The sequence below is a fragment of the Excalfactoria chinensis genome, chromosome 3 (genome assembly GCF_039878825.1).
Source record: "Excalfactoria chinensis isolate bCotChi1 chromosome 3, bCotChi1.hap2, whole genome shotgun sequence".
Taxonomy (NCBI): domain Eukaryota; kingdom Metazoa; phylum Chordata; class Aves; order Galliformes; family Phasianidae; genus Excalfactoria; species Excalfactoria chinensis.
In genome coordinates this window covers 61,069,023-61,094,848 of record NC_092827.1, presented here as the reverse complement: position 1 = coordinate 61,094,848, position 25,826 = coordinate 61,069,023, and the positions used below count along the sequence as shown (strand labels likewise).

Below are 25,826 nucleotides of genomic sequence, written 5' to 3'. Positions count from 1 at the left end.
GTGAAGGGAAGACAATAGATTTTGTCCTGACCTCTGTGAAATCAAACAAAAACAATCTCAATTTGGCACAGCTGTGCAGAGAATATTTCATTCTGGATAAAATGCATTGAAAAATCTGAAACAAGAGGACTTAGTGGAAAGTTCAAGGAGAATTAATATTACTCGTTGCATCTTCTCCTATGAAAGAGAATATATTTCTAAACTCTAGCACATAAGCCCAAATCTGAGAAGTGTGCAATATGGTATATTTTCTTCTGTCCTAACCTGCAAAATGTAGCATGCAGCATGTAAGAGTTATCTTTAAATATTTGTTTTACAGATTTATCTCTCATGTAGTTTTATCTGCCAATGGCACATCCAAATAAGGATAGAGATCGTCACTGAATCTAATAGGAAATTAACTAACTTGTTTACAGTTTAGAATATTAAATCGATGCAGTGGGCAAACTTCACAAGTACTGTGGCATCCACAGTAATGACATGCCCTTTATTTTTACCATTACAGAACCTGGAGCACACTAAATTCAAGACACTTTCAAGAAGAGATTTATATTTGCAGTGTGTGCACAGCTGTTCTGCTAAGGCTTTATGGAAGAGACTGTTGAAGCAGCAGAGATGTTGTGATCTCCTGCTAGTTGCAATTAATGCAAAGAATAAATGGGGGGTTGGGGGGGGTGAGTGAAAGATAGTGGAACAAAATAATACAGGGCAGGTTAGGTCGTCTACTTAAATTATTCATTTGTCATTGTATGCTTGATCTCCTCATTAACTCAGCAATAAACTTGTGAAGTCTAAGCCTCGCTTCTGGTGCAAGGTACAGATCACAGTGCTGGTCCTCAGCTGTACATGTGTGTCTGTGTGGCTCTCAGCCCCATGTCAGGGTATCATGACCACAGATCTGTTGGTCTCTGGTCCCCCCCAGAGTATATCACAGGGCAGCTGCTCCTGGTGCTGGGCAGATGCAGAAGTGGTAGCTTTGGTTTGGTTCCCTGGTGCCACAGATCTCATAAGGAATGCAGGCTGCACCTGGCCCTGTCCAAGTCACCCTCTATCTGTGCTTGCTGAACCCCTTCCCAGTGGTTGTCTAGATTCTGTGTGTAGTTAAGTCCTTCACCCTTTTCTGGGGCTGCAGTACCTTTTGGGGAAAGCATCTTGTATGCTTACAGGGATGACTGAAGGTTTTAATGCCAAGCATCTCTCTCTCAGCAGTTGGTAAGTTTGCTGGGCTATTTACTGGGCTTAAAACATTAATGATTTTGTGGACACAGCACTGTGACAGGCAGCAGCTCTTACCCTGATCTCTCATAGATGTGATGTGAATTTCAAATGAGAAAATTTAACAAACTCAGTCAAGCTGTTCAGTCCTTGTCAGCATATTGATTTAAGTGAATATTTAAAGCTCCCAGAAGACAGTTACATATTTCCAAAGGGGTTCTTAGAATTGATGTGAAAGAATTGGAAAGGAACACCAAGTAAGGGAGTCTAAAACTTAAGAATCTAACAGCTGTATCTTCTAGCCTCACTGCAGAACTGTCCTTTAAGTTTGAGAAATCCAATTATAGCTAATAGTGTGACACAACTTGAATTTACATTTGCTGTAATATAAACAATGTAGTTCAGTCCTAAGTATCTGAAAAAGCATAAAACAGGTGATAAGTCTGAGATGTCACTTCCACACTTTTTATTTCTAGTGATTTAATAAATGCTAAAAATTATATTCATTTAAAAACCAGACATGGCAAATGTGTACACCAAATTATACACCAAGATGCATGTCTGCTTGTATTTGTGCAATATAACAAGTATGGAGACAGAACTTATCTTTTTCTTCTAAAGAGGAATAAAGGAAAATGCTGAAGGAGTCACTGTAAGTTTTCCTTGCCAATTAGCCCACCTAAAGAGCATCCCAGCACATGCATAGCCAATTATATGTCACTCCTAAGACAAGAGAGCACAATCGAGTATCTGATGCCATTGGAATGATTCTCATGAAGTACAAGCTTACATGCAATGCAGTGCAAGACACCTGGCAGTTTAGGCTTATTTATCTGGTTTTCCTCCTATGATCAAGCATAGGTAGCCAAGGTCACATTGAAAAGAAATAAATTATAGAAATGTTGAGGTGAGATTCTTCTGTAGTCTCCTAGTAAGGGCAGTGTGCATAGTCTTTCCTCCCCCCACAAGCCCCCCTCCAGATAAAACCCAAGTAATACTGAATTAGTGTACGGGGCAGTGTATCTGTACTCTGAGAGCCAGCCATACTTCTGCTGCTTCTTCTTCATCACTGGCTTTATTTGGTTATTCCCTTTAGGTGAAAGGGCTGTTGTGTAAGATTTTACATCATTCCCTCTCTTTCTCAGAACCTTCTGTTCCTGGGCTTTTGCCACTGTCTTTTCGTGGCTATTCTCTACTCTGCTCATCCGGGGGATTTTAACAGGAAATAAACCCAAGGAATGATCTCTGAATGGTTCTTACCAAAGGAGTAATGGGGAACTTCTAAATACAGCACCTTCTCCTCTTTTGTTGCTCTCAGGATGCAGAATCATAAAAATTTTTTTACTTTGGGGCACTGCTGTAGCACCACACAGCTTTTATAATGAATCCCAATACATGAACACAACGATGCATAGATACCCAGTCATGTCAGAGGGGAACTTTATGGTTATGTACCACTTTCTCTGCTTCCTGACATAAGGGGAGTGAACACACTACTACAGAAAGCCTAAGGGAGGCTGGAATTTTTCTTGGCATAAAACACAAGAGTAGGAACACCACTTGTAATTTAATTTCTTGCTTGACTGGATCACTTATTACATTTCCTTGTATTTTTGAATTTGTGTATATTATTTATTGCATTCTTATTCTGAATTGCTGTCAAAACAATCCAGTTAGGATGCTATAAAACGCACCAACTCAGTAGTGAGTGATAAAAACAGTTGTCTTAGCATGTAGGTATAAGCAAATGCTGTTTATCTGTTTAGCACCATTATCTCACATTGTTTTGGTCAGAATTCTCTCTGTAAGAACAGTAAGGAATCCTTTCCTGTTTGGAGTGTCAAATAAATAAGTGTTCAAGGCTGCATCCTGTTAAGTACTCAAAAGCCTGGATATTTCCTTACATTACCTGTATTATACTCCAGCTCCCACAACAGCATACTTAGGACAAAAAGGCCTTAGGTTGGAAGATATGAAATAGCATTTTAAAAGTGCATTTGCCATTTATTTACTTGATTTAGCTTTTTTTGAGTTTTTAATGGGAACAGAATAAAGAATTAACATGAAAAGTCTCTGAGAGGCTACTTTAAGATTTTTAAGTCAACATTGTATTTTACCTCCTTTGTACCTTCAGCAAAGGTATGATGTGTCAGCTGTGTGCTTCAGTTATTCACTTTCCGTCAGCAGCAAATAGAGCTGTGAAATTTTGTGAACACATAATAGTTTATGTACAGATACTGGCAAGAATAAACACGAGATATTTTGTATGTGTTTGTTCTGTGGGGATCTCTGAGCCTTGTGATTTCATACAGCTCTGAGCTAACTTAGAGGTGAAAAATAATTCAGGTTCCAAAGGATGTACAACTTTCTCTCTCAGATATTCTCTGGATGAGGTAAAGATATAAAGAGATACAGGCACTTTAAACTCTTATATACAGATAAAGCAGCGTTGTTATTTTTTTCTTTTCCCCTAAATTTAAGATGTAGTCTGAAAGATATTCTTGATTCATACTAAGAATTCAGTACAAAGTTGCTAGTGTGAAATGCAGAACTGCTGTTAATTTATTTAATCCTTTTTTTGTGCCTGGGGACACAAAAACACATGTCCCAAAGAGGACAGTGCTCTTTTATGTCACCTCTTTCTCTGATGTGTAAGGGATCTCACATTCTGACTTGTCTACCAAGATCATGCCTGCCTGCAGTGAGCACTTCTTAGCTCAGGGCTACCCCACATAATCAAATGTTGCAAGCCAAACTGCAGATGCAGCAGACTCCTGGTGACAAAGCACTTGGTTTTCAGCAAACCTTTGTAACTTTAGGTGAGGCATAAGCCCAGAGAGAGACAGTGGTCTGTCTCGGATAAAGAACTAGAATTCCCTGGTCAGGCATGCATAGTCTTCCACACAGTTAGAAAGAAAATCTTCTGAGCAGGTTTTAGTACTGATTATAAAATATTAGTCTCTATATCGCTCTACGTTTCATTAGAGAAACGTCTTTGAAGCCCCTGGTGGAAAACACCAGCATATACATTTTGTGTGCTGTGTGATGAAGCCCACATGCTGACTTGATAGTTGATGTTTTAGGGAGCAAATTTCTCAAGATACCTGTTGTCACCTAGGCACAAAAAGCTGTCCATCCTGACTTATGTTGTCTGTGCAATTCCTTTTACAGTAGGGTTGTTGAGGCACTGGACCAGGCTGCCAGAAATGAGGTGGGCTCCCTGTCATTGGACACCTTCAAGGCAAGTCTGTTCATTGCAGGGGAGCTGGACTAGATGACCTTTAAAGGTCCCTTCCAACTCTAAGGATTCTATGATTTCTATAAATTTAGGATGCTCTCCATGGCTATTCCCTATCCTAGGGATGGTTTAGAAAAAGAATTCTCACCAACAGTAGCCCAGGTTAGCCCTCCCACTATTGTACTCTTGGGGCTACAAGTAGTTTTGGCAAATGGGAGTCTTAATAAGCTTTAGAAACAAAAGCCAAGCTGCCTCAGCTTGTGTATACCCAACAGTATGTATGAATATTTACCATTTTCATCAACCTTTGTTCAGGTTGTGGTCTCACACATTTTTGCCTTATCAGCATCTAAATTTCAGCTTTTACAGAATACTGCAGATTAACCAGCCACATGCAGAAGCTCATTTTCCACAAAATACTCCAAAAAATACAGGCACCTTTCTTTACAAATGTCTGTATGACCTCCTTCAACGTTTAATGCCATCCAAAATGTTTACGTTCCTTATGTTCATGAAACACAGATGGAGATGCAGAGCCTGGTACTTGTTATGGTGTATGGCAAAGCCGAGGCTGACTCCTGCTGCACTGTTCCAAAATCTGGATGTATTCTTTGCTAAATGCCTACACCACTGCTGTTTTCTCTGAAGAGAACAGAAAGTTGTTCTGTTTTTGTCTGGTGTTTTGAGAGTTTGGAAACAGAATAAGGAGGAATTTCAAAATCTCTATCTTTGCTTCCTGCTTGACTTTGTTATTTTTTTAGCCAGTAGGTTTGTATGTGTTTTTCGCCCATCTCCTGATACAGTTTTCCATCTGCCCCAAGTGCACTAAGTACCGTTCACATTCAGAGCAGAGATCTGATCACGTTCTTTTATGTTCTCCCTGTTATTAGATCAGCATCATCAGAACTCCAAATGGGCAAAATTAGCATTACCAGATATTTGCTGGGGATTTCCAGTCCCAGCTCTGGAATTCCACAGAACAGACATTCACTGTCAAAGCATTACTAATAATTGTGTCCAACAATGTGGTTTATGTCCCCTTAGCTTCCCACAGGGCTCTAAGAAACATTAAATGTGGGCTGAAAAGGAAAGCAAAGTAAACTGTATCAATAGAATATTCTGTCTCCATGCTGGAGTTGTTAAAGGGCATTTAATTCCAAAATAGCAAGTCAGCTAATTCTTCAAAGCATATATGTTCTCTGGTATTCAGCTTCCCACACCTGACAAGCATAGGTTAAAAGACATTATCACTATAAGCAGCAAACAATTGTGCAGGCTAGAAGTAATCACACTATTTGTCACTTTAAAGCCCACTTGAAAACTAAAAGCTCCAGGATCCTTATAACTGCATTAAAAACAATTTACCATCTCTAGCTTATTGCTTCAGCTATCTTTTCTTAAGCTGTTTCCCCTTCTCTGTTCTGCAGCTCTTCCTTTGTGATGTGCAGGATGTGTTTTTCTTCCAGCTTACAAAATTAACCTTACTGAAGGAAAAAAATAAAAACAACACCAAATCATTGTCTGGTGGTTTGTCCTTCAGCTCAGTCTCATCGAGGTCAGATAAACACTGATGTCAGCACCAGGGAGGCTGTCCCTAGTTTGGGAAACAGGGTGTGAGTTGTCCCTTTCAGCAGCAAGCCGTTAGATTAGCTCAGCTCTGTTGCAGCACCACAGCTGGAGATGTCAAAGCTGATCTTAACCTCTAGCAAAACAAGTGCCCCCAATCTGATTCTGGCAGCTTTTTGCTAGTTGATGGCTTGCTGCTGTTTGCAGTTTCACTCTGATTAGTCCCAGGTTTCCCCAGAGAATCACAGGCTCAGTGTAAGTGCCCATCCGTGAGCTGCCTTCCAGCTGGGACATCCCTCTCCTTTGGACCTAGCAGAGCATTTGCAAACTGTAAATCTTTCCTTATTCACAGTGTGTTATAGCCTGGAATTTCTGCTTTTGATGCTTTCTTGCTTCACGCTCTGGTTATGCTTTCATTCCACTTCTGCAGACTATGTCCTTTTCAAGTTCTCTTTTGGCCATTTCTTTCTATTGCACAAGCTAGATCATTTCAGATGGTTTGGTCCAGGCATTTTGGGCTGGCTTACAAGTCTTATATTCCCAGATTAAGGGCTACTCAAAAAATGGAACTTACTCCCCATTAGCGTCTGTGTCTTCAACACCCCAAGCCAGCCAACTAACCAGAAGCTAAATAGCAAAATATCCCCAAATCAACCAATACAATCACCAACAAAACAAAAACAGAACAAATCCCAGTGTCTTCACAGTCCCTACCCCCTAAATTAATCTGACAAGGGATGTTCAGGAGAAGCCTGATGAGCAGGTCAAGCAAGTAGGAAGTGCCCCCAGCTCTGCGCCCCAGAAGCAGGTTGAAGCTGTGGGAGAACAGGGACAGGCCAGCAGATCTGCAAGGTTCTCAGGGGTTTGTACGGGCACAGGCTGGGCTCACAGGTGTGCAACAGGGGTTCAAGTGAATGTGAAGTGTGGTCCCAGGGATATCAGCAATCCCCAGGCAGCAAGCAGTCTTCCTTTACTTTCTCATGTTCTCCAAGATCTCATATATACACAAAGCTCAGCTTTTAGGTTTATATCTTACCTCAGAAATGCTTCCTGCTGCTGTCCTGGACAGCCAAGAGATTTACATGTGGCTATTTGGGCTATCATAGCCTGTAAATCCACAAATGCTTTAAGCTATTCTAAGCCAGAAATGATATCCAAAGCCTTCTTTATGCCACATCACCCTTTCACTTACACAGGAAGGAGTGTCTGGCTGCTGTGAACTGTAGCAGGGAACTGATCTTTCCTCCTGCTTTTTTAGGCTCAGTTGTGATCCATATTATTTGTCCCCATCATGCTCTGCCAGTTCATTGAGCAATCGACCCAGGGCTGTGCTGGCGCAGAGGGGCAGGTGGAGCTGGATGTCCTTCCAGGCACACAGCTGGCTTGTGCTGGCCTGCAGTGATACCAGGGGCAGCCTTAGCTGCATCTCTGCTGTGCAACTCTATTGAGTTGCTCTGAGCATCCTGCTGGGACTGCCCAGTGACCCTTCCGCCCTCTTCAGCAGATGCCCACACTTCAGAAAAAGCACACTAAAGGATCCCTCCCACCCCACAGTCCTCTGTGGGTAATAATTACCTGCATGTCTCACTGTGCCTGGCAAGGGCAAATGACCCTATGAGCTCCCTTCTACTTACAGCTCTCTCTGCTCCACAGCAATTAATGATTTCTTTCCAAAAACTGCCACTGACCAATTGATTAGGATAATTAAGTTAAAGCTCAGAGCAATTATTTCTAACCTTCTGTTTCAAAAATTAATTTGTACTGAAAACCTGTCTATCTTCCTGACTTCATCTATTGCCTTAATGACATATATTGCAGAACTTTTCTGTCAGATCATGCCTCCTACAAAAGGCATTGAAATTCAAGTCCTCTTTTAGGAAGAGAAGGACACAGGCTTGCATTTTTATTTTTTTTAAATGATATCTTTTGATCAAGCCATGACAACCATACGTAAGACCTGAGCTCTCAAGGACACAAACATCAGAAGTTGAACATGCTCCTACTGAGAAAGAAGCTGGATTTAGAGAGAAGAGAATTTGGGATGTGTGTTCTGTTGAGCAATTACTGATCCAATTTAATGTACAGAGTACTTTTACTTTCCCAGTCACCCTGTAGGCTGCCAGAGGGTCAAGGAAGGAAACAGCAGGCTGGAAGGTTTGTGCTGTAACTGAGCTGCTTCTGGGGTTGAGGAGGGCAGACAGTCCGAATGCTGGAGCAGGAACTTCACTAATCTGCCACAGGACAGGTGGCACAGGGATTTTCCCTCCCTGCAGTGAGGCTAGGGGTTGTACATACATTATTAAAAACTAAGAAATGTATCAGTATGTTGCCCTTGTCATTTCTCTTATGTCCCCTTCCCTTGCTATCTTCCTAATGTAATTGATGCTCACTATTTTCATATTAGATTGCATAAAACCCGAGGGTGTGCTTTCCTTTGTTTTTGACTATGGAAAATATATAAGCCTTTCTTACTGCTCAGGCAACATCTAGCATGGAAGATCTCTGGCTGTGGCTTCAGACAGTAGGTATTACACAATCCTGCATTTATATCATCTTCGATGCCAGACATATTCATCAATTTGAGTCCGTTCAATGAGTCTGAATGGACAGAGAGAGTAATTCCGGGGCAGAAGGTGAATTTTTCGTAGCTATTCAGGTAGAAAATGTTACAGGGAGCAATTTACACTTTCCTACAATCCTGACACAGCTGTTCACTTCACTGTGTGATTCATTTACGCTTTAGAGAAAAAATAGTAGCAAGAGTGACTCTTCTCTCACATCCTTTACTTTCTTCACTGCAGATTTCAGCAGCTCTGTTACATAGCCTGATTTCTTATCAACTTGCTAGAAATATTTATCTGCTTCAAAGAACAGAAAATAAAGCAATGAATCCTCTTCCTTCAGGAAGCCCCTGCACTGCCACCCTGCTTCCTCTGACAGGCTCCCTGTTACTGCACCCAGGACTTCATCAGAAAGCCATTCAGACTTTTTGATTATGGTATGGCAACTCCTCATTCAAACACACAGAAGATCCATCCTGTCTCTGGGCTCAGGCTGTCAATAAGTGCCATTGGCTCATCAGGCATTAAACTTATTGTTTGGAAGATGGATCCCCAAAGGCCCTTTCACCATCATTTTTTGAAGATAGGCAGGCTAACTAATTTTTGGTAATGGCATAAATGTGTGTGAAATGCCATTGCTGCCTACAAAACATAGAGGAAGAAAGGAGAAAGCATTATAATATTTAGAAATAGAATGAAAAAAAATAGAGTATTGCTACACACTACTAGACAGGCAAAGCAAGCCTATGAGGGTGCTTCAAATTGAATCCTAACAAAGCATTTATTACTTATGCAGCTGACAAGGATTTATAATTGCAGAATAATTCACTGAATTATAATTAACACATGCACTACATTTCCCACAACACTATAAATCCAAATTTCACTATGATTCCAAATTCTACTGAAGTGTGAATCTTGAGATTTAGAGCTGCCATCTGTATTATATATATACTTTATATCATGATATGAGGATCCCCCTTGACCCCAAACAAAGGGCAAAACACTGCTTTAATGGAGCATGGCAGCACTTTCAAAAGCAGCCCCAGCAGAATGCAAATCTGGTTGAGACATTTAGGGGCTTGCATGCTATTATACATGTAATCTGTTTTTTATTTTGACTGAGGAGCACATCTGCAGCCGCAGAAAGGAAAGAGTTCACTGCATTTTAAAGGTTAGGAGGTATTTTGGACTAAGGAAGCAGACTTCTTTCTTCCTTTCACATATGAGGATTTCATAGCAAGACCTAGAAATGCCCATACAGACCAAAATGCTGTGGACTCACTCTGGGGAAATGTCTGCATAAAAACAAGTATGGGGTGGGAAACAAGGGATGCAGCTAAGAAAGCCAGAAGCAACAGGATATGTTACTAGCTGAGGTAATATGCATTTGTCTCACAAAGAGCCAGGTTCAGAGCACTTTCCCACCTGTTCCAGGGTCCCTGAGCAAGGCTGTCTGTGGTTGTGTGCCCTCTACAGCATTTGTGTGTGTGTGGAATACGTTCAGATATATATTTTCCTCTTATAAAATCAACTGCATGGTAGTACATGTCTTGTCAAATTAGCTCCCATGTCTGAATAAACTACTAATTTGTGACTTTTTACAAAGGAAGCACAGACAGTAGAAAACTCTCGTTTTGACAGTAGGTGAAGAAAAGGTCTGTAGAAATGCGGGATTTAATAAGAAGCTTAATAATCTCTGTAACTTCAATAAGGGTGCAGGAGAGAGCACAGTAGCTAAGTTCCAAATTTTACATTGTCAAATCTCAGAGAGATCATTATTCCTGGTAAGGAATGTAATTATTCCAGAAGTTTACAGAATTGCTCAGCAGTATGTCTTATTTTTGTTTTATTCATAATAGTTCAGAAGTCATCTCAAGGCATCTACCTCTCCAAAATGGGTATGCATGTATTCTGTGTATATCATGCTGTGCTCCTGTGCTTTAGTATGTGGTGAGAAGAATGGCTTTTTTGGCTCATTAGCAGCTGTATTGAGTATGTAGTGCGTGCACATACCATCCATGAATATGCTGTTTAAGGTAAACAGAAGTCTGGCAAGCATGCACGATAATTGTTTGTTTGATGGGGAAAAATGGTGAATTTTATTTGCATTTTATTTGCAATAAAATGACAACTTTTATTTTTTTGCAGAAATTCATTGATACATTCCATGTGCAAAAATACCTTACACTTTTGTCAAAGCACACGCATGTGTACATATATATATTTATTGATGCTTAGGAAGATAAATGAGAGCTTGCATCCATTTTACAGGGCAAGGGAGAGGAGAAGATGTAGTAGAAAGTAGAAAGTCTTACATTCATGTCCAAAGCTGCAGTCTGCAATCCTTTTTGGAACTACCATTGTAGATAGAGTAGCTAGGACACTTTGTTTTGTGTCCACTTCAAAAATACCAACGTGTCAGTGAGAAAAATGAATCACATACAATGAAATCCCATAAAACGAAAGCTATATATTGACAAAGGAAACATTCAGCAAAGCAGGCTGTGGAAATAAGAGACATGGAGAAAAAAAAAGAACAGAAGCTGAGTGTCCTTGTCATCTGGCTTGTAAAACACAACAGTGCTCAGCAAAAACCATGGGGACAAACGCCATGAGGACCCGCTTTACACAACACCGTGCTGGAGCCAGGGATTAACGCAGATGGAGGCTGAGATGACCAGCCCAAGGAATGAGAGGAGAAAATATAGGAAAGACCACAATGAACCTTAGATGTAGGGCAGGGACAGGCACCCTATTGAGTGGTATAACCACCATGTGTGCGCATGTGTATAACCACTCACTGGGTGTCTTTTTCTTTTCAATCTTCAGGAAGAGGCAGCCAGAGTTCTCGCCCACCAGCCAGTGTCCGTCGGCACATGTGCAGCTTTGAAAAATCCCACACTGCAATGAATGTGTAAGAGAAGCTGCATGAAAAAGAGTGGTTTTACCCCTTGCTTTCTCTTTCTCATTGGTTTATCATGTTTAATGATGGGACAGATGTGGTGCATGCCAACAAAGATGGGAAATTTGCTTATGTCCCCTGTTTCAAACAATGCCTTTAGTCTGATTTCCAGATGTGATGAAGAGACAACAACTTTTTTGCAGCTTTTACTCTTTTTAAGTCACTTTTATTTGTAAATGCCTACAACTTTGCATCTTTATATCTTTTCTTTCTTTCTTTCTTTTCTTTTTTTTTTTTTTTGTACTAATTTTATATTCTTTTTTTCCATTTAGCCATCTTATTTTCTTTGCGGTTATGCATGGAGATGACATTACCTTGCATGCTTTAAACAACAATCTAGTGGCTGTCTCATGGCAAGACACCTTTGCTGTGCATAGCTCTTGCTAACCGGGTTGGTTAGTGAGCTGCAGCTGCAGAGCCAGCAGAAGGAACACAGAAAACACTGGTTTGGTGGCATCAGAGAGCAGGGAAATGATGTGCAGGCACGTGTAAATAAAAGCTGCAGAATTTGACCTAGGAACAAAGAGTTGTTCTAACATATCTCTAAAGAAAAGCAGACGATTTTTTGCTGTTACAGATATTGAAAGATGTTCAGATTCTGAATATTCTCCATTGAATGAACAGTAGCAAAGTGTAGCCAATCCAAAATGGAAGTGCAAATGCTGCCCTCTCTCAAGCAAACACAAATCCAGTGAAGATAACATGCTAGCTGTTGCAGAAACAGGAAGGCCTCACCCCATATTTTCCAGGACAGATTTATGATCCTTTCCATCTGATAAACTGCAGATGTGAAGCAGTCCTGCTCCCTGCCCCAGGGAAGATTGTGCAGTGTTGAGGTGCAAGTCTGCTCCTGAGACACATACCCAGCATTTAGAGCTCACCTAGTCAGCCACAGAACACTGTAGCCCCATATCTACCTTTGACAGGCTACATTACTTGTGGGCAGGTTGCAATTATGTCAATCAAGTCAAATCTGCCCCTCTGGTTCACAGATCAGAAGAAATATTTGCATTGCACAACATACTTGGTGTAGCAGCTAAGTTTGCCTCTCTAAAAGAAGTGTAAGGAGCAGTACAAGAATTCTGTTGTTGGATAGAAGCTGCCATTTTCTGACGTGGAGCAAGTGGTGCAGATTTTCAGGGCACAGATTACCAGTTGTCTGTCTGGAGAAATAGGTGATGAAATCTGCATCAAACCATTAGGAAGCAAAGAAAGATGAATGCAACAAGTTGTATTCAAAATGAGTGGATACAACAAAGAAAATTCCTGAGCATGGGGAAGGTTGAAGGTCCTGCTGTTTGCATGGCAATGCTTGGGATTTCTTTTTTTTTCAACCCAGAAAAAAAAAAAAAATCCTCATCCACATGATGTCCTGAGAAACACTTCTGGTGCAACTCCAAGCATTCAATGGGACTTCAAACACTTGTGGTAGCTATACAGACAAGTAAGGCTTTAAAAAGTGACCTTTTCAAACCTGCTAAACATGGAGCTTGTTTTGTCTTCTTTCCCTTCTGCTGCCCCTAGGGCTTTCCCCTCCCTCCAGCCAGAGGATGCATTCAGAGGTCTGGCAGCACTGTACTGTGGTGGTGAAGGGTGCATCTTCCACCAGGGATGCCTGAGTTCTCCATCACCAGGCAGCTCGGCTGACCTAATCAGCTACCTAACTGGCATGGCACCAGCTGTCCATCACTGCCAACTGACATAATGGCTGGGCCTCAGTCAGCAAGTCTGGAGCTCATCAGTCAGGGTTTTCTGTGGAAGCCCTATGCTTTGCTGCCCCAGTGTGCTAGAAATGAGCAAGGGTGTTGCCTTCCAGTTTCAGGCAGACAGGTGTAGGGACCTGAAACTCACTTTTTCAGTGCACTCAGTACTTAGGATTATTGTGTTAACATCAATCTCTATTCTCCATATGGTCTTGTGGATATCCAGAAATGCAGAGCCATGAAAATACAGAATAACAACAACTGATCACCACAATAAAATTTCAGGAAGCTTAGCTTTGAGTTCCAGGGCTCTTTTCTTCTGAAGCTGCAGTTATTGCCATGGAAACTTTCAGATACACCCAGAAAACCCACAGCCCTGACATGCTGGTTCATCTCCTACAGCATATTAGTGCTCTACATCACAAATGGGGTGCCTCAAGACTAAGCTTCCTGTGGCAACTTGGTTAAGGTTGCATTCAAAATGCTGCCCTACCACTAGCAGCATGTTAAAGCAAGTCTGATGGCTCTTTGAACACTATTTAAACAGCTGGGAATTTATATCAGAGTATTCTTAGAGTGATAGTGAGAGAAAGACCACATTGACTGCTACTGCTATAAAACTGCAAGAGCCACTCACTTTTTGCCATACAGAGCTTAAGGTTTTCACTTTGCACATAAATATTATGTGAAGTATCTTCTATCCCCTGTGTTAATTCCTTTTCAGATATTTAAAATCTGATACTGGCTTGTTGCACCAAACTGAGTGTATTCAGCTCTTTCAGCTTTCCCTCGGATGCTCTGCTTCATTCCTTATGGTTTTTTGTTTAGTTTTGTTTTTGTTGCTATTCTCTATATAGCACTAAGTTAATCAGTATCTTCTTCATTAAAAATGTGGTTCCTACAGAACCACGGAAAGATTACAGAAAGCAAGGACAAACCTACCACCATCTTAATTAAAATTAACCTGCATTTAAAGAGAAGTTATTTCCTATAAATTCCAAAAGGAATCTCTGTAGCGTGAATACTTTTGAGTGGGGAACACAAAATTCATTGGTTATTATGCTCTAAGCCCATTAATTTCTTATTCAACAGCAGTTCTAGATTTCTTTCTGCAGTGATTCTTTTGAAGGAATATTTTTGAAGGGTGTTGATCATCACAGCCTGCCAGTCCTACAGACTACTTGGTCTTAGTTACGTTCACATAAACTTATCATACAATAACTTAATTCAGTCATTTTCTTTGTATGTTCCTAAGCTTTCCAGGTTCTTTTGCACAATACATGGTAATTGCCAGTTTTCAAGCTGTATTAGCTGTGTTCCTTTCCAAGGAAAACACCATTCGTCTGAAAAAATGTTTCACTTCAGGTATTGTCAATGAGTGCACTGCTGTGAATTTATCTTCAAACGTGCAGCATGAGGCACATCTTCAGATAACACAGATGTACTTCACTGATACCAGTGAAGTATGACACCATGCACTTCCTGTGCTCTAACTTTGAAATCCTTTAAAAAATCATAATAGGAACCAGAAGGATGTGTTTACTTAGAATATTTACTGGTGGTTTTTTGTTTGTTTGTTTTAACTTTTAAATAACACAAAAATAAACATATTATATTATTATTTTACTTTTAAGAGCACCTTTTAATTACACTTTGATTTGCAGGTTTTTCATCTTCATTTCTTAAATGCTGCAATAATTTGTCTGTGACTTGGGACAAACTGTTCATTATCCTGAGTTTTGCATTATCTATTAGAATAAGTTCTTTTTTCCAAGCAACGCTGCAGTACCTATTCGTTATTCTATTGAAAATACTTAATAAGCAGTTTGTGACCTGCAACTCTCCTTTACAATTTGGGGTCACCCTCATATTGCCGAAGCTAACAGAGCTCTGCAAATATATTTCTTCAAATTATTTGCACTAATTTATTTTAAGTCATTTTGATATGACAAAAAAACCCCACAGCTTGGTGAACCAAAAGTTTTCTGACCCAACCCAGGATCCTGTGGGTAGGATCATGGATCACATCAGAGCATGCTCAGGCCAAACACAACTTCTAGCTCTACAGTATTACCACTGAAATTTAAAAAGAGAGAAGGAAAGTCAAAAGTAAACAAACAAACAAACAAACAAACAAACCAAATTTGTCAATAGGGTTGTGTATATTAGAAAGCCCGTGTGTGAGTCTGATTAAAGAAACATTTAACTTTCGCAGCAGAGTAAGTAAGGAAGGAGTAACAAGGTAAGGTTTACTTGATACAAGGCAGTGGAAAGGCAGGGAATTAGAAATGAGGCCCTGGGCTTTTGCCCCCCCTCCCCACAACCTCAGGCTTCAGCAGGCTCTGCCTCTGACAGCATTATTTTCTCCTGCATTTTCTGTATTCCTGCTTTCTGTGTGCTGTTTCCATAACACGTTTAAAGTAGCTCTCTAATTAACATGGAACATTTTGTCCCACGTACAAGGCAAGCAATTTATTTTGCCCTAATAAAAACCAACAAAAAAACGAGGGGAGAGGCAAAGGAAAGTTAGTTCAGTCATTTACATTTCCAGAAATACCAGTGGGAGGTTAAACTTTGCTCTAATTACACAGCACTACAAAAAGAGTTGGAGTCAGACTATGAGAACTACTGCAAGATCCTCTTCACTGATCTTATCAGTGATGTAATCTCTCTTATCACTGATGTGGAAATTACATTGTAAATAGAGTACAGCTGAAATTGGTTTGAGATTTTGTTTTCTAAACAGCCGGCCCCCTCCCTCTAGGTGATATAAAGTGATGTTTGTCTGGTAAGAAACCTGAGCATACATCAGACTGAGAGTGCGGTGGGTGATGATTCTCTTGCTCTTGGGTGAGACAGAAAAAAGTTAAACCTGGGTTAGGGAAAGAGATGAGGCCCTGGAAGCTGTGCTAGAAAGATCAGGCTTGCAGGAACGTGTTAATCAATGTGCCAAGGTCTGACAGTGAATGGTGGGGTTGCCTGCTTCTGCTTGCTAAAAAGCTCAGAGGAGATGATTCCCTTAGTACAGGGGATGATCACTAACCTGGAGGAAAACCAGTTCCCCTTGTTAACCAAATTACATGCTACTGAGGCTGTATTGAAGTTCATGGATACTATGATGGAAGAGACCTTGGAAATGGATGCAAAACACCTACAGTGTGCTGCAGTGGAGGTACTAATCTTCAATTCTGGACTAATATGTTTGAGTCATGGGAGTGGTAAGGCTGCAGCAGGGCAGAGTTCTGATTGGGTTTATTCCTGCTGCTTATGTTGCTGCAGAGCTGAGGAAAGCTAGTTGATGGCTAACTGCTTTTTTGTAGGCGCAGTAGGAACTCCCCTGCTTTGGAGGGCATTCACATCTCCTATTTGGGCTGAGAAAGGCTTTGTCCCATGCACAGCCTTTGGAGGGAGCTTTCTTTTTTTTCTTTTCTTTTTTGTTCTCTTTCTCTGCTTCCACAGGTTAACTATCTCTGTAGAAGTGTGTGGGGACAAACCTGCTCGTGCTGATTTCTACAGCACGTTTTCAGGGGTAATAGTGCCATGACGCGTGAAGGGTAAAACATCATTTGTTGACTAGGCAGTACCTGACACCTCATCTGGTTGCTGATCAAATATTTTAAACTTTGGTCAGAACCTAATTCCTGTTGATAAAATCTATTGGATTTTTGTTACATTGTGTTTCATGTCCCTTCTGTAAATTTCAGTTTAATAGAAGTTACCACTAGGTTATCCCAGTGCCTTCTATCTGTGGCTTTACAAACAGTTACTGTAGTGATTACAAGAAGGTTAGGTTTGGACAAAGTTTCAGTCTGTTAGCGAAATCAAGTGAACATATCATTTCTTCTGTAACTGCTTCTGCTGGTTGAGTGCTGCTGTTGCTTTAAAAAAAAAATTAATCTTACATACTTGCCCTTTGAAGATAATAACCTATGCAACTCCAGCATCCCAAAAGGAAGGAGGGGAATTAAGTCTAACAGGTCAAAAAAACTCCCTTTCTTTTTGTTCTCAGGGACTTTGCTTGACTGTATGCCCAGCTGTTTCATGCTGGCAGTGACAAGCATTAAGTTAATATGATGAGGAGCCATTTCTCAGTGTGTTCCTGAACTGAAATTCATTGAAGCAACCTGGGAATACTATTCAGTTTAACTCTTTTGCGTGGTGTCATTTACAGATATATTTTTTTTTAATGCACAAAAAGTTCAAAATAAAAAAGACAAAAGATTCAGCCATATAGGTTGGAACGGACATCATTCTCTACACTCTGGATTTCAGACTGTTGCTTCACTGGTGAGAAGTGATAGGTTCTAAGAGCTGCATTGGCTAGGTTACCTCAGAGCACTGGCTCTCACAGTTGGCAATTGCCTTTCACCTCATGTACATTCAGTCTCTAGGATATGAAGAAATTTCATCTGACCAATGGCTGAAGTAAAACATTTTCAGGGTGTTACCATATGAGGAGGAACCACCTATTGTGCGAACATTCCCAGTTTTGACACTGCATCAAGGAAGACAACAAAGTCAGATTCCGCAGGCACTGGCAGGAACAGAACTCTTTTTTTGCTTGTGATGGAACTCCAGTCTGGAGCGGTTCTACTCACAAGCAAGTATAAGATTTGGGGGGCAGCAATGGAAACAGTCAGCTGTCTAAGAAGCTGTAGGCATGTCCTCAAGTGAGGAATTGCTGAGCAGGAATTACTGCCTCAGATTTGGACATATCAGTTCTTTTAAAGACTTTCTGCAAATAACTATTAATGTCAGAAATTCTGGCTTATTTCTTGTCATCAGCTGAAAAGCTCTGAATAGTAACTACTCCAGAGTCACCTGGAGAAAGCATTGTAAAGGTTGATGAATGTATTAAAAACAATGTTTGAATTACCAATGAAAAATAGCAATGGAATTGCTCACAGAGATCATATATCTAATAAAAATTCACACAGCAAATGTATTAGTGCCTATGCCCTTTAAATTACAGAAGATCCATAGAAAGCTGTGATTGAAGACTGAGAAACAGTAGCTGAATTTTGTGTGTTTTTGCCTATAAAGAAAAATCAAGCCCATTTTATATGTTAATAGGAGACCCAATGACCTATTTGGACATCTAGACTAGGTGTAAAGATTTGAAGGAATAATACTTGGAGTAGTACACTGGGTAGTCACACTGCACACCTTAAGATCTCTTGAGACTCCAAGGCGTTTGCTACAGGCACTAAGTGTGAAGCCTAAATCCTATAGTAAATTGTATGATAGATAGATAATGTTAGGAAAGGTAAATAAATGCATGCCATACATGAAACAGATAACTGTTGTACTGGTAAAAGCAAGAAGACTCCTCTTTTCAGCTCCAGATTGGGCACAGAATACTACATTTTCAATACTATAACCATGATTCAGCTTGGTGCTCTCTCATGACTTTGTGTGGAAAAGCAATCTTTCCCACATTATATGAGTGGGGAAAAAACCTTTGATTTTTTTACCTTTTGCCTCTAAGGCTTCTTTCAAAAAAGGTGTAATGATCACTTAGCAAATGGTGGCCATGCAGTCAGGATTGCCATGACCTCTTCACATCGGTGAACTGATTTCTGTCAAACCACTACGCAGTTTGGGTCTGAGCAGTTCCAGCCCTATCTTTACATCTTTCCTAGATGTCAGTTAATATCATTCAAATTGACTGGCCTTTATTTCAGGGTAGCAAGCATTTTTCTTGCAGGTTAATTGTTAATTCTGCTCAAACACATCAATCTAAATGCAACTACCAGCCAGCTGCCCAGCAAGACAAAGCCCATGTATCTCCATGGCACTGTGGTGACATGGTCTCAAACTCATTGGCAGGTTCATGGTGCAAGGGCACAACAAGCAGAGCAAGTTGAGAGAGAGAGAGCTGGAGTGAGAGATTGAGGAGAACAGTAATTGAAAAGAGATTTCCCCGTGGAAATCCCCTGAATAACCCCAATGAGAGCCACTGTGTCTCTAAAGCTGTTTGTCACAGGGCTATCAGAGGCATAGCAGGCAGAGGCAAGGCACTTCAACAGCACTAGCTCTCCTTGCACAAAAAGCTGGTAACAGATGAAACCTGATTAAGTGGTTTGTTCATATGTGGGTATTGTAGTCCCAGCACAGTTTGATTCAAGTACAGCTGTTGCCTTGGGCTCCATTAAGTATGTTATGGAGAGTGCTACAAAAGAAACAAGAGCAGAATCTGAGTGAGGGGGGGAGGGAAGAAAATCATCTGAATAGGAGGAGGAGGAGGAGATAGAGGTAGCAAGTTCCTTAAAATAACAGCACTTGCTTTTGATGTAAAATACAAAATCTTGGAAACAAAGTTAGATAGATACTAAACAGATGGTGTGAGGTTGAATTTGGAAGTGAGATGATGCACCAGAGCTAGATGCGAAGAAGTAAATATTGCAGAAGTGGACTTAGCTTAGGAGCCTACAGACAGTCATCAAGTTTTCTCAGAAAAACCTTCTGAAGTATTTGTGAGCTACAGCATGAGCAAATTAGTGTATCCAAGCACAGTATCTGAGCACCTGACTTATTTTCTTCTCTGTGTATGAAGAGTTTGCAAATCTTGCTATGTTAACATATTACTTTAAAACTCGTTCACGCCCAATAGTTAGACTCATTTTCTTATCTCAATAACACTTCAAGAAAGTGTCATATCAAGGCTCTTTTTGATCAAAATTAAAGTGTTTCTAAACATTCTTATCTTTCTGTTAATCACTATATGGAGGTTACTTTCTTCAGCTGGGAATTTGGTTATTTTGTTTTCCCCCCTGGTCAAAGCTCTAAACATGAGCAGCTCCAGGTTCTACTGACTACACATTTGGCGGAGTTATGAATTTTTTAGATTGGTCTGCTCTTGCGAGCCAGTCCCCACTGAGATGGTGAATCAAGGTCCGGAGTCTGGAGCTGGAGCTGAACATCACAGTTGAGCTCCTCCTCAATGCTCTTTTTTTTCTCTAGCATTATTTGCCATTCGGAAAAGAAGTGCCATGTTATTACATACATTCCTTTTCCCTTTTGCCAGTATAACGTTTATCTGCGTTGTCCCAGTTTTTCCCAATTACCACAAGATTGGCCAATAATACTTTTACTAAATTTAACTGGTAATTATTTACTGCCTGAGAAACAGAAGAGCAGGATTCACAACAAGAAAAGGCAAAATACTCAGAACAACATTGCAGGTGGTATGAAAGGGAAGCGATCTCCTCTGGTGTGTGCAGCACCACCAGGCAGCAGTGCCAGCCTCCCACTCAGATTGCCTCCCACCTGTGCTGCAATCATGGGGCTTGAAATGTAATCCTTTGTTTATTTCTGCTCCCTGAGGGTTGAAACCCTGAGATAAGGCTGCTTCCTACTAAGAATCTCGGTATTTCTCCTTAGCCTTTGGTTCCCACCCAGGTGATGCATATTATAATTTTTGAATGATCCCTACTGCATGACCTGCAATTAAGTAATAGCTTGATCAACTGAAACACCACTCAGCTCCTTGTCCCACCAGCTGCTAATGAGGCTGCTCTGCTTTGAGTGCTGCTCTCTGCAAGGCCCAAGGAAATGTAAAGGCACCATCATTCCTACACTGTGAACCTGATTCTCAGGTTCTTTGGCTCTACACCCAGGTCTTGGAATTCAGCCCACATGAGAAGTCAGAGGGCTCAACTCACCGTGGTCATATTGTTGCTCTTTCCTCCACCCACACAAACCAACTGTTTTCAATCCCAACATTTTATCCTGATTTGTAAATAATGACTACCGGGGAAGAGCTTGGATCTGTCTGCCCTGGCTGTGCAGTGAAAGATCCCTGCAGTGGCAGTGTATGCCAGTGGGGAGTGCTGCTTGGTGACTTCGTTTGGACACTGGAAGGTGAGATGGAGCCTACAGATGGGCTGGGCAGGTGGAAGAGCAGGGCATGCTGCTGCCCAAGACCTGATGGACACCCTGGGTGTCTATCATTTCTGTCTTGCTAATTTGCCCCTAACTGTGAGGGGTATGAGGAATTATAAGAATAGGCTGTTAATGCTTCTTCTTGCTATCCTGAGTGTTGAAGAACAAAGCTGTAGGTGATTTTTCTTCCAACAGTTTGGAATTATTTCCTATCAGCTGTAAAACAGGCTTAGTTAAAGCTCTTCCTGTGATGTTAGTTTTCTTTTTCTTGTCCCCTCTGCAAGTTGTAGTGAGCAAACGTTGATAAAAAGTGAAATAGCCGAGAATCCTCAAAGCCAGCCTTCCTATTGCCCTTCCTGTGGGTTGGGCTTTGCAGGGTGGCTGTGGGGCATAAAGCCAGTGCCAATTGCCTCTCTGAAAATTGCTACTGTTAAAAGATGCTGTTGTTTCCTTTTGTAGTATTTAGGACAGGTCACAAAGAACTGGGAGGAAGGGAAGAGAGGCTTTTTAATGAGGTGTAGAAATCATTTATATAGGCTTGTTTGTTATGTTATCTGTGTCTGTGTAATGTAAATGCAAATAAACCCATCTTTATTTTATTCATAGTTCTAATGGAAAGTCTGTGTCATGGTCTGAACCAGGTGGAAGACAAGCTTCCAAGGGCGAGCACATGTGGCACAGACTCTCAGTGCATGTGAAGAACCAGGAGACAGGGTGCAATCAGACAGCTGTGATCAAACCCCTCACTAAAAGCTACCACGGCCAAAGCAAGAGCCTGACTTTTACCGATATCAGCAGCAAGACTCTGTACAACGTGGAGGAGGAAGAAGATAGAGAGCCCGTCCGCCTCAACCAGCCCAGCAGCCCCTCCATGGTGGTTCACAGGCGGGTGGCGACCACCCCGCCTTTGCAGGCTGCAGCAGAAGAGACGTGTCTCTTCCTGCCCGAGCAATCCCCCAAGGACCTGCCCCTGCAGCCCCGCTCTCTCATGGAGCAGCTGCAAGGGGTGGTCAACAAGCTGGCCACTGGTATCCCTGACTTCAGTGGCTCGGGGAACGGCGCGCGGCCTCCCCAGCAGTCACCCCTGCTGCCTCTCCAGGCAGATGACTTCAGTGGGGAGCCCCTGTCTCCTCCAGCTGAGGAAGCGGAGAGCGAGAAGCTGAAGCTCATTCAGGGATATGTCTACGAGAAGAGCACAGATGAGGAGGAGGAGGAGCCGGCGACCAGCAAGCTCACCCTGGAAGATTCGCCGGCACTGACACCTCCATCCCCTTTCCGGGATTCAGTGGCTTCGGGCAGCTCCGTGCCCAGCTCTCCAGTGTCGGAGTCAGTACTCTGTACGCCCCCAGACATGACCTATGCTTCTGTCATCCTGAGGGATTATAAGCAGAGCTCGTCCACCCTATAGAGCACGGATGCTGCTGCAGGAGACGTGGCTCGAAGGACTTTAGCAGCTGCCTGCTGTTAGGGCCTGGGGAGGTGTATCCCCAGGGGTGCTGAAGAAGGAGTGGAGAGCAGAGTTGTACAAGACAGAGCAAAAACTTTATCCTGCACTAAAAGAACAAAGGAAAAAAAAAAAAAAAAAAAGAAAAAAAAAACATTCTGAGGGCTTAACATTCTCTATCTCTTAAATTATTGTACTTTGAGCAAAAGATAGGAAAATCAAAGCACAAACCCAATGGACAACTTCCATAGCAAAAAGAAAAAAGAAAAAAAGAAAAAAAAAGAATAAACACACTGGAAAAGAAAATACACTTAGTCACACCATCTCTTGGCAGTGCTGGAAGAGGACTCTGGGAAGTGCAGCCTGGAAGAAGTCCTTAGCATGTATGGTGACTGCAGCCTGCCTGCTGTGCCAGCAGGTCCAGGAGCTGGAAGGGGCAGTGTGGTGAGGAGAAGCAAAACTGCCTGTGTACAAGATATATATGCATAGATCATTTCTTCCTGTTTCTGCAGGTGTAAATGTGTAACCTGCTGGGTGAGGGGAACTGAGATAATGTGAAAACACGTGGCTCTTAATGACTTTTGTTGGAAAAATTTGTATGAGGCTGCTTTTTGGGGGATCTGGGTTTTTTAAGGCCAATTATGAACAAAGTGATGAAGATTACCAAGACTTGAGAGGTTCTTGCTGTAGTACTTGTAATATGATAAAGGCTTGAGAAAACTGCCCTTTTGTATATGATTGCAAACCATGTTGGCTAAACTGTTACACAACATTTACTGTAGCAGAACAATATTTATTGACTGACTTTTCATAATACAACACACTTGCCATGTGATTATATCATTCTTTTGTGTTACTATGAAATCAAATGCTTTGGAATATAGCTGTATACTTAGAGCAACAACTACTACTCTGAAAGGCAGTTCCTTATTGGGGGTTTTAAAGTCAGTCTTGAAGCAAGAATGGGCGTATGTTTGTGTCTTTGTATGCGTGTGAAGAGTACGTGTGAAATGTAATGTCCAATAACTACCACTGGAAGATTGTCTTATAAATATACTATGAATATTTTTATGTTTCAATCATATTTTATATTGCATTGTTACAAATATTCAATAGATCTTTGGAGGTTTGTATGCTCTGCTAATACGTGTTTTTTGAAATACGAGCTGAGACAGTAGTTCCTATTATCATAGGGTGCTTTATTTTGCAGATATTTTACGATGTAGACCTATGGTATTAATAACCAGTGCATTGAGAACTTGTTACATTGTGCGTTTGGTTACTAATGGAAAAAAAAGTCTGTTTTTTGAAATCTTGCACATACCAGTATAAGTCTATAAAGCCAAGACAGGAAATGTACTTGACATACTTTTGTTGCTTCAGATAGTTAAAAATAAAATCACGTTCAGGCAGGAACGTTCATGAGTGCTTAACATGTAGATCAGTTCCCTACATCTATTCTAAACCATTCTTTTAATCTTTTTGTTACGTTCATTTTAGGGCTTTTTCCATACAGTTTCATTTCTTCTTTGTAGAATAGTATGTTTTATCTTAAAGGTCAATTGTAGGCAGCTGTACTCTGTCATTCAGTCCTCTTCCTCTACCCTTCATATAATTCCTAGAGATGGACCTAATCCACAGCTCCGTAATGGCTGGCATGATCAAAGTCTAGCTTTGGTTGCTGTGTTTTGAACATATTTATCAATCAGATAGTAATAACTGTGAATGTTACACACATTCAGGACAGGATTTTAGCTGCTATGAACTTTGCGCTCTTGAATTTAGATGAGGATCTGTCTCATAATTCTAAACTTTATTTCCAAAGATATTTTAAAGGAATGTTTATAACCATGCTTGTGAATATTCTATCAGAATTTTTCTGAATTCTTCATGTTTCTTCTCTTTTCTTTTTTTTTTTCTTTTTTTTTTTTTTTTTTTCTTTTTTTCTTTTTCCTCTTTCACTTGAATTTTAAGTTCTGGTGCCAGTCATCAATTCTCCTCCTAAGATCCAAAGCTCTTTATTTTGGTGGAAATAAAGTGGTATTGGGAGGTTTGGCTGGTGCTCAAAATGGGATGGAGTCTTCTTTTCCTCACCCTCTTTTCACATTGTTTGCTGCTTTCAGTATGACTAGCAGCCATTTGCTGTTGTCTTCCTGATATGGAAAGCATGAACTGACCTTACCCAAAGGCACAGTTATGTCTTTGTCAATAGATTGATGTTTCTACTTTATAATGAACTAAAGCCACCTGAGGGTCAGTTGGTTGACTTTTGTCTGCTTGGAGCATTTAGGGGGAATTTTTTGTTGTTGCTTATGTTTTGTTTTCTTCTTTTTATAATGCCGATTACTCATGACAACGAGAAAATGCCATGTTTTCCTTACTGATCACTGCAATGGCAATTAATTCTGTCTTGTTATAGTCTTAAAATAAGTTTTCTTTTGCTTTTTCCAAAAATGTCTTTTGTCGGTAGCACAGGGCTAGTAATAGGAAGCCAATGTTTGAAGAAATGATGAAAGAATAAAAACAACATATAACAGGCTTGTATAGATGGGGAGACGACTATGTGGCAAGGTATTATGTTTTCATATCTACCTATTTTGAACATATTAAGCACTGAGTTTATTACTGTAATGTAATTTATATAACAAGTAGGAGTTTTCTTGAAATTCAGTATATTAGCTTTTAGTTTGTAATTGTTAAAACTGGAAACATACACATAAATATATCTAAGGAGTAAGAACTCACATTGTGTATGTAGTTGTATGAGCTATGAAGCTTCCTGTAAAAGTTCTTTCTTTTGTCTGTCAAATGCTTGATGAGAACTGCCTTTTTGTCAAAATGATCTTGAAAATGCTGTAAAATAAATATTTTCTATTTATTATTTAAGGATAGAATGTCAAGATGGTTAATTTTTGTTTCCAAAGTAGAAAACAGCTGTGTCTACTCATCTGTTGTTCCAGAGCTTGTCAGCATTCTATGAGACTGATGGTGGGATGTTTATTTAATGGTAGGTGGAGGTAGGTACTGTATAGATTGTTGCATGTAGGCGAGATGGTAGAGGGTTGGAGGATTTTTGTTTAGAACACAAAAACAGCCAGTCAGACTCCTGATAAAAAAGAAAACCATATCAGGATGGTGTGCCTTTGGGCTCACAGGTTGCCAAAGACATTCAGTGGAAGTTACAGGAAATTTTACTTCCCAAGGACATGTGGAAAGCTCATCCCTTTGCTGGAAGTAGTCTCAGTGTCTT

General features: G+C 40.8%; 1 protein-coding gene across 8 annotated transcripts in view; it reads left to right on the top strand.

Annotated features, from left to right (window-relative positions):
- Window positions 1-25,526, top strand: part of GRM1 (glutamate metabotropic receptor 1) — a 172,202-nt gene extending 146,676 nt beyond the window's left edge. For 3 of the 8 annotated variants that reach the window (XM_072331553.1, XM_072331556.1, XM_072331555.1), the window contains one exon: window positions 21,739-25,526. In XM_072331553.1, the coding sequence (XP_072187654.1) occupies window positions 21,739-22,540 (802 nt within the window). In that variant the 3' untranslated portion in view covers window positions 22,541-25,526. Of the gene's footprint in view, window positions 1-10,442; window positions 10,482-11,412; window positions 11,498-21,738 lie in introns of all 8 variants that reach the window. The other 5 variants (XM_072331559.1, XM_072331558.1, XM_072331560.1 and 2 more) reach the window with 5 other exon arrangements.
- Window positions 25,527-25,826: the final 300 nt, after the last annotated feature.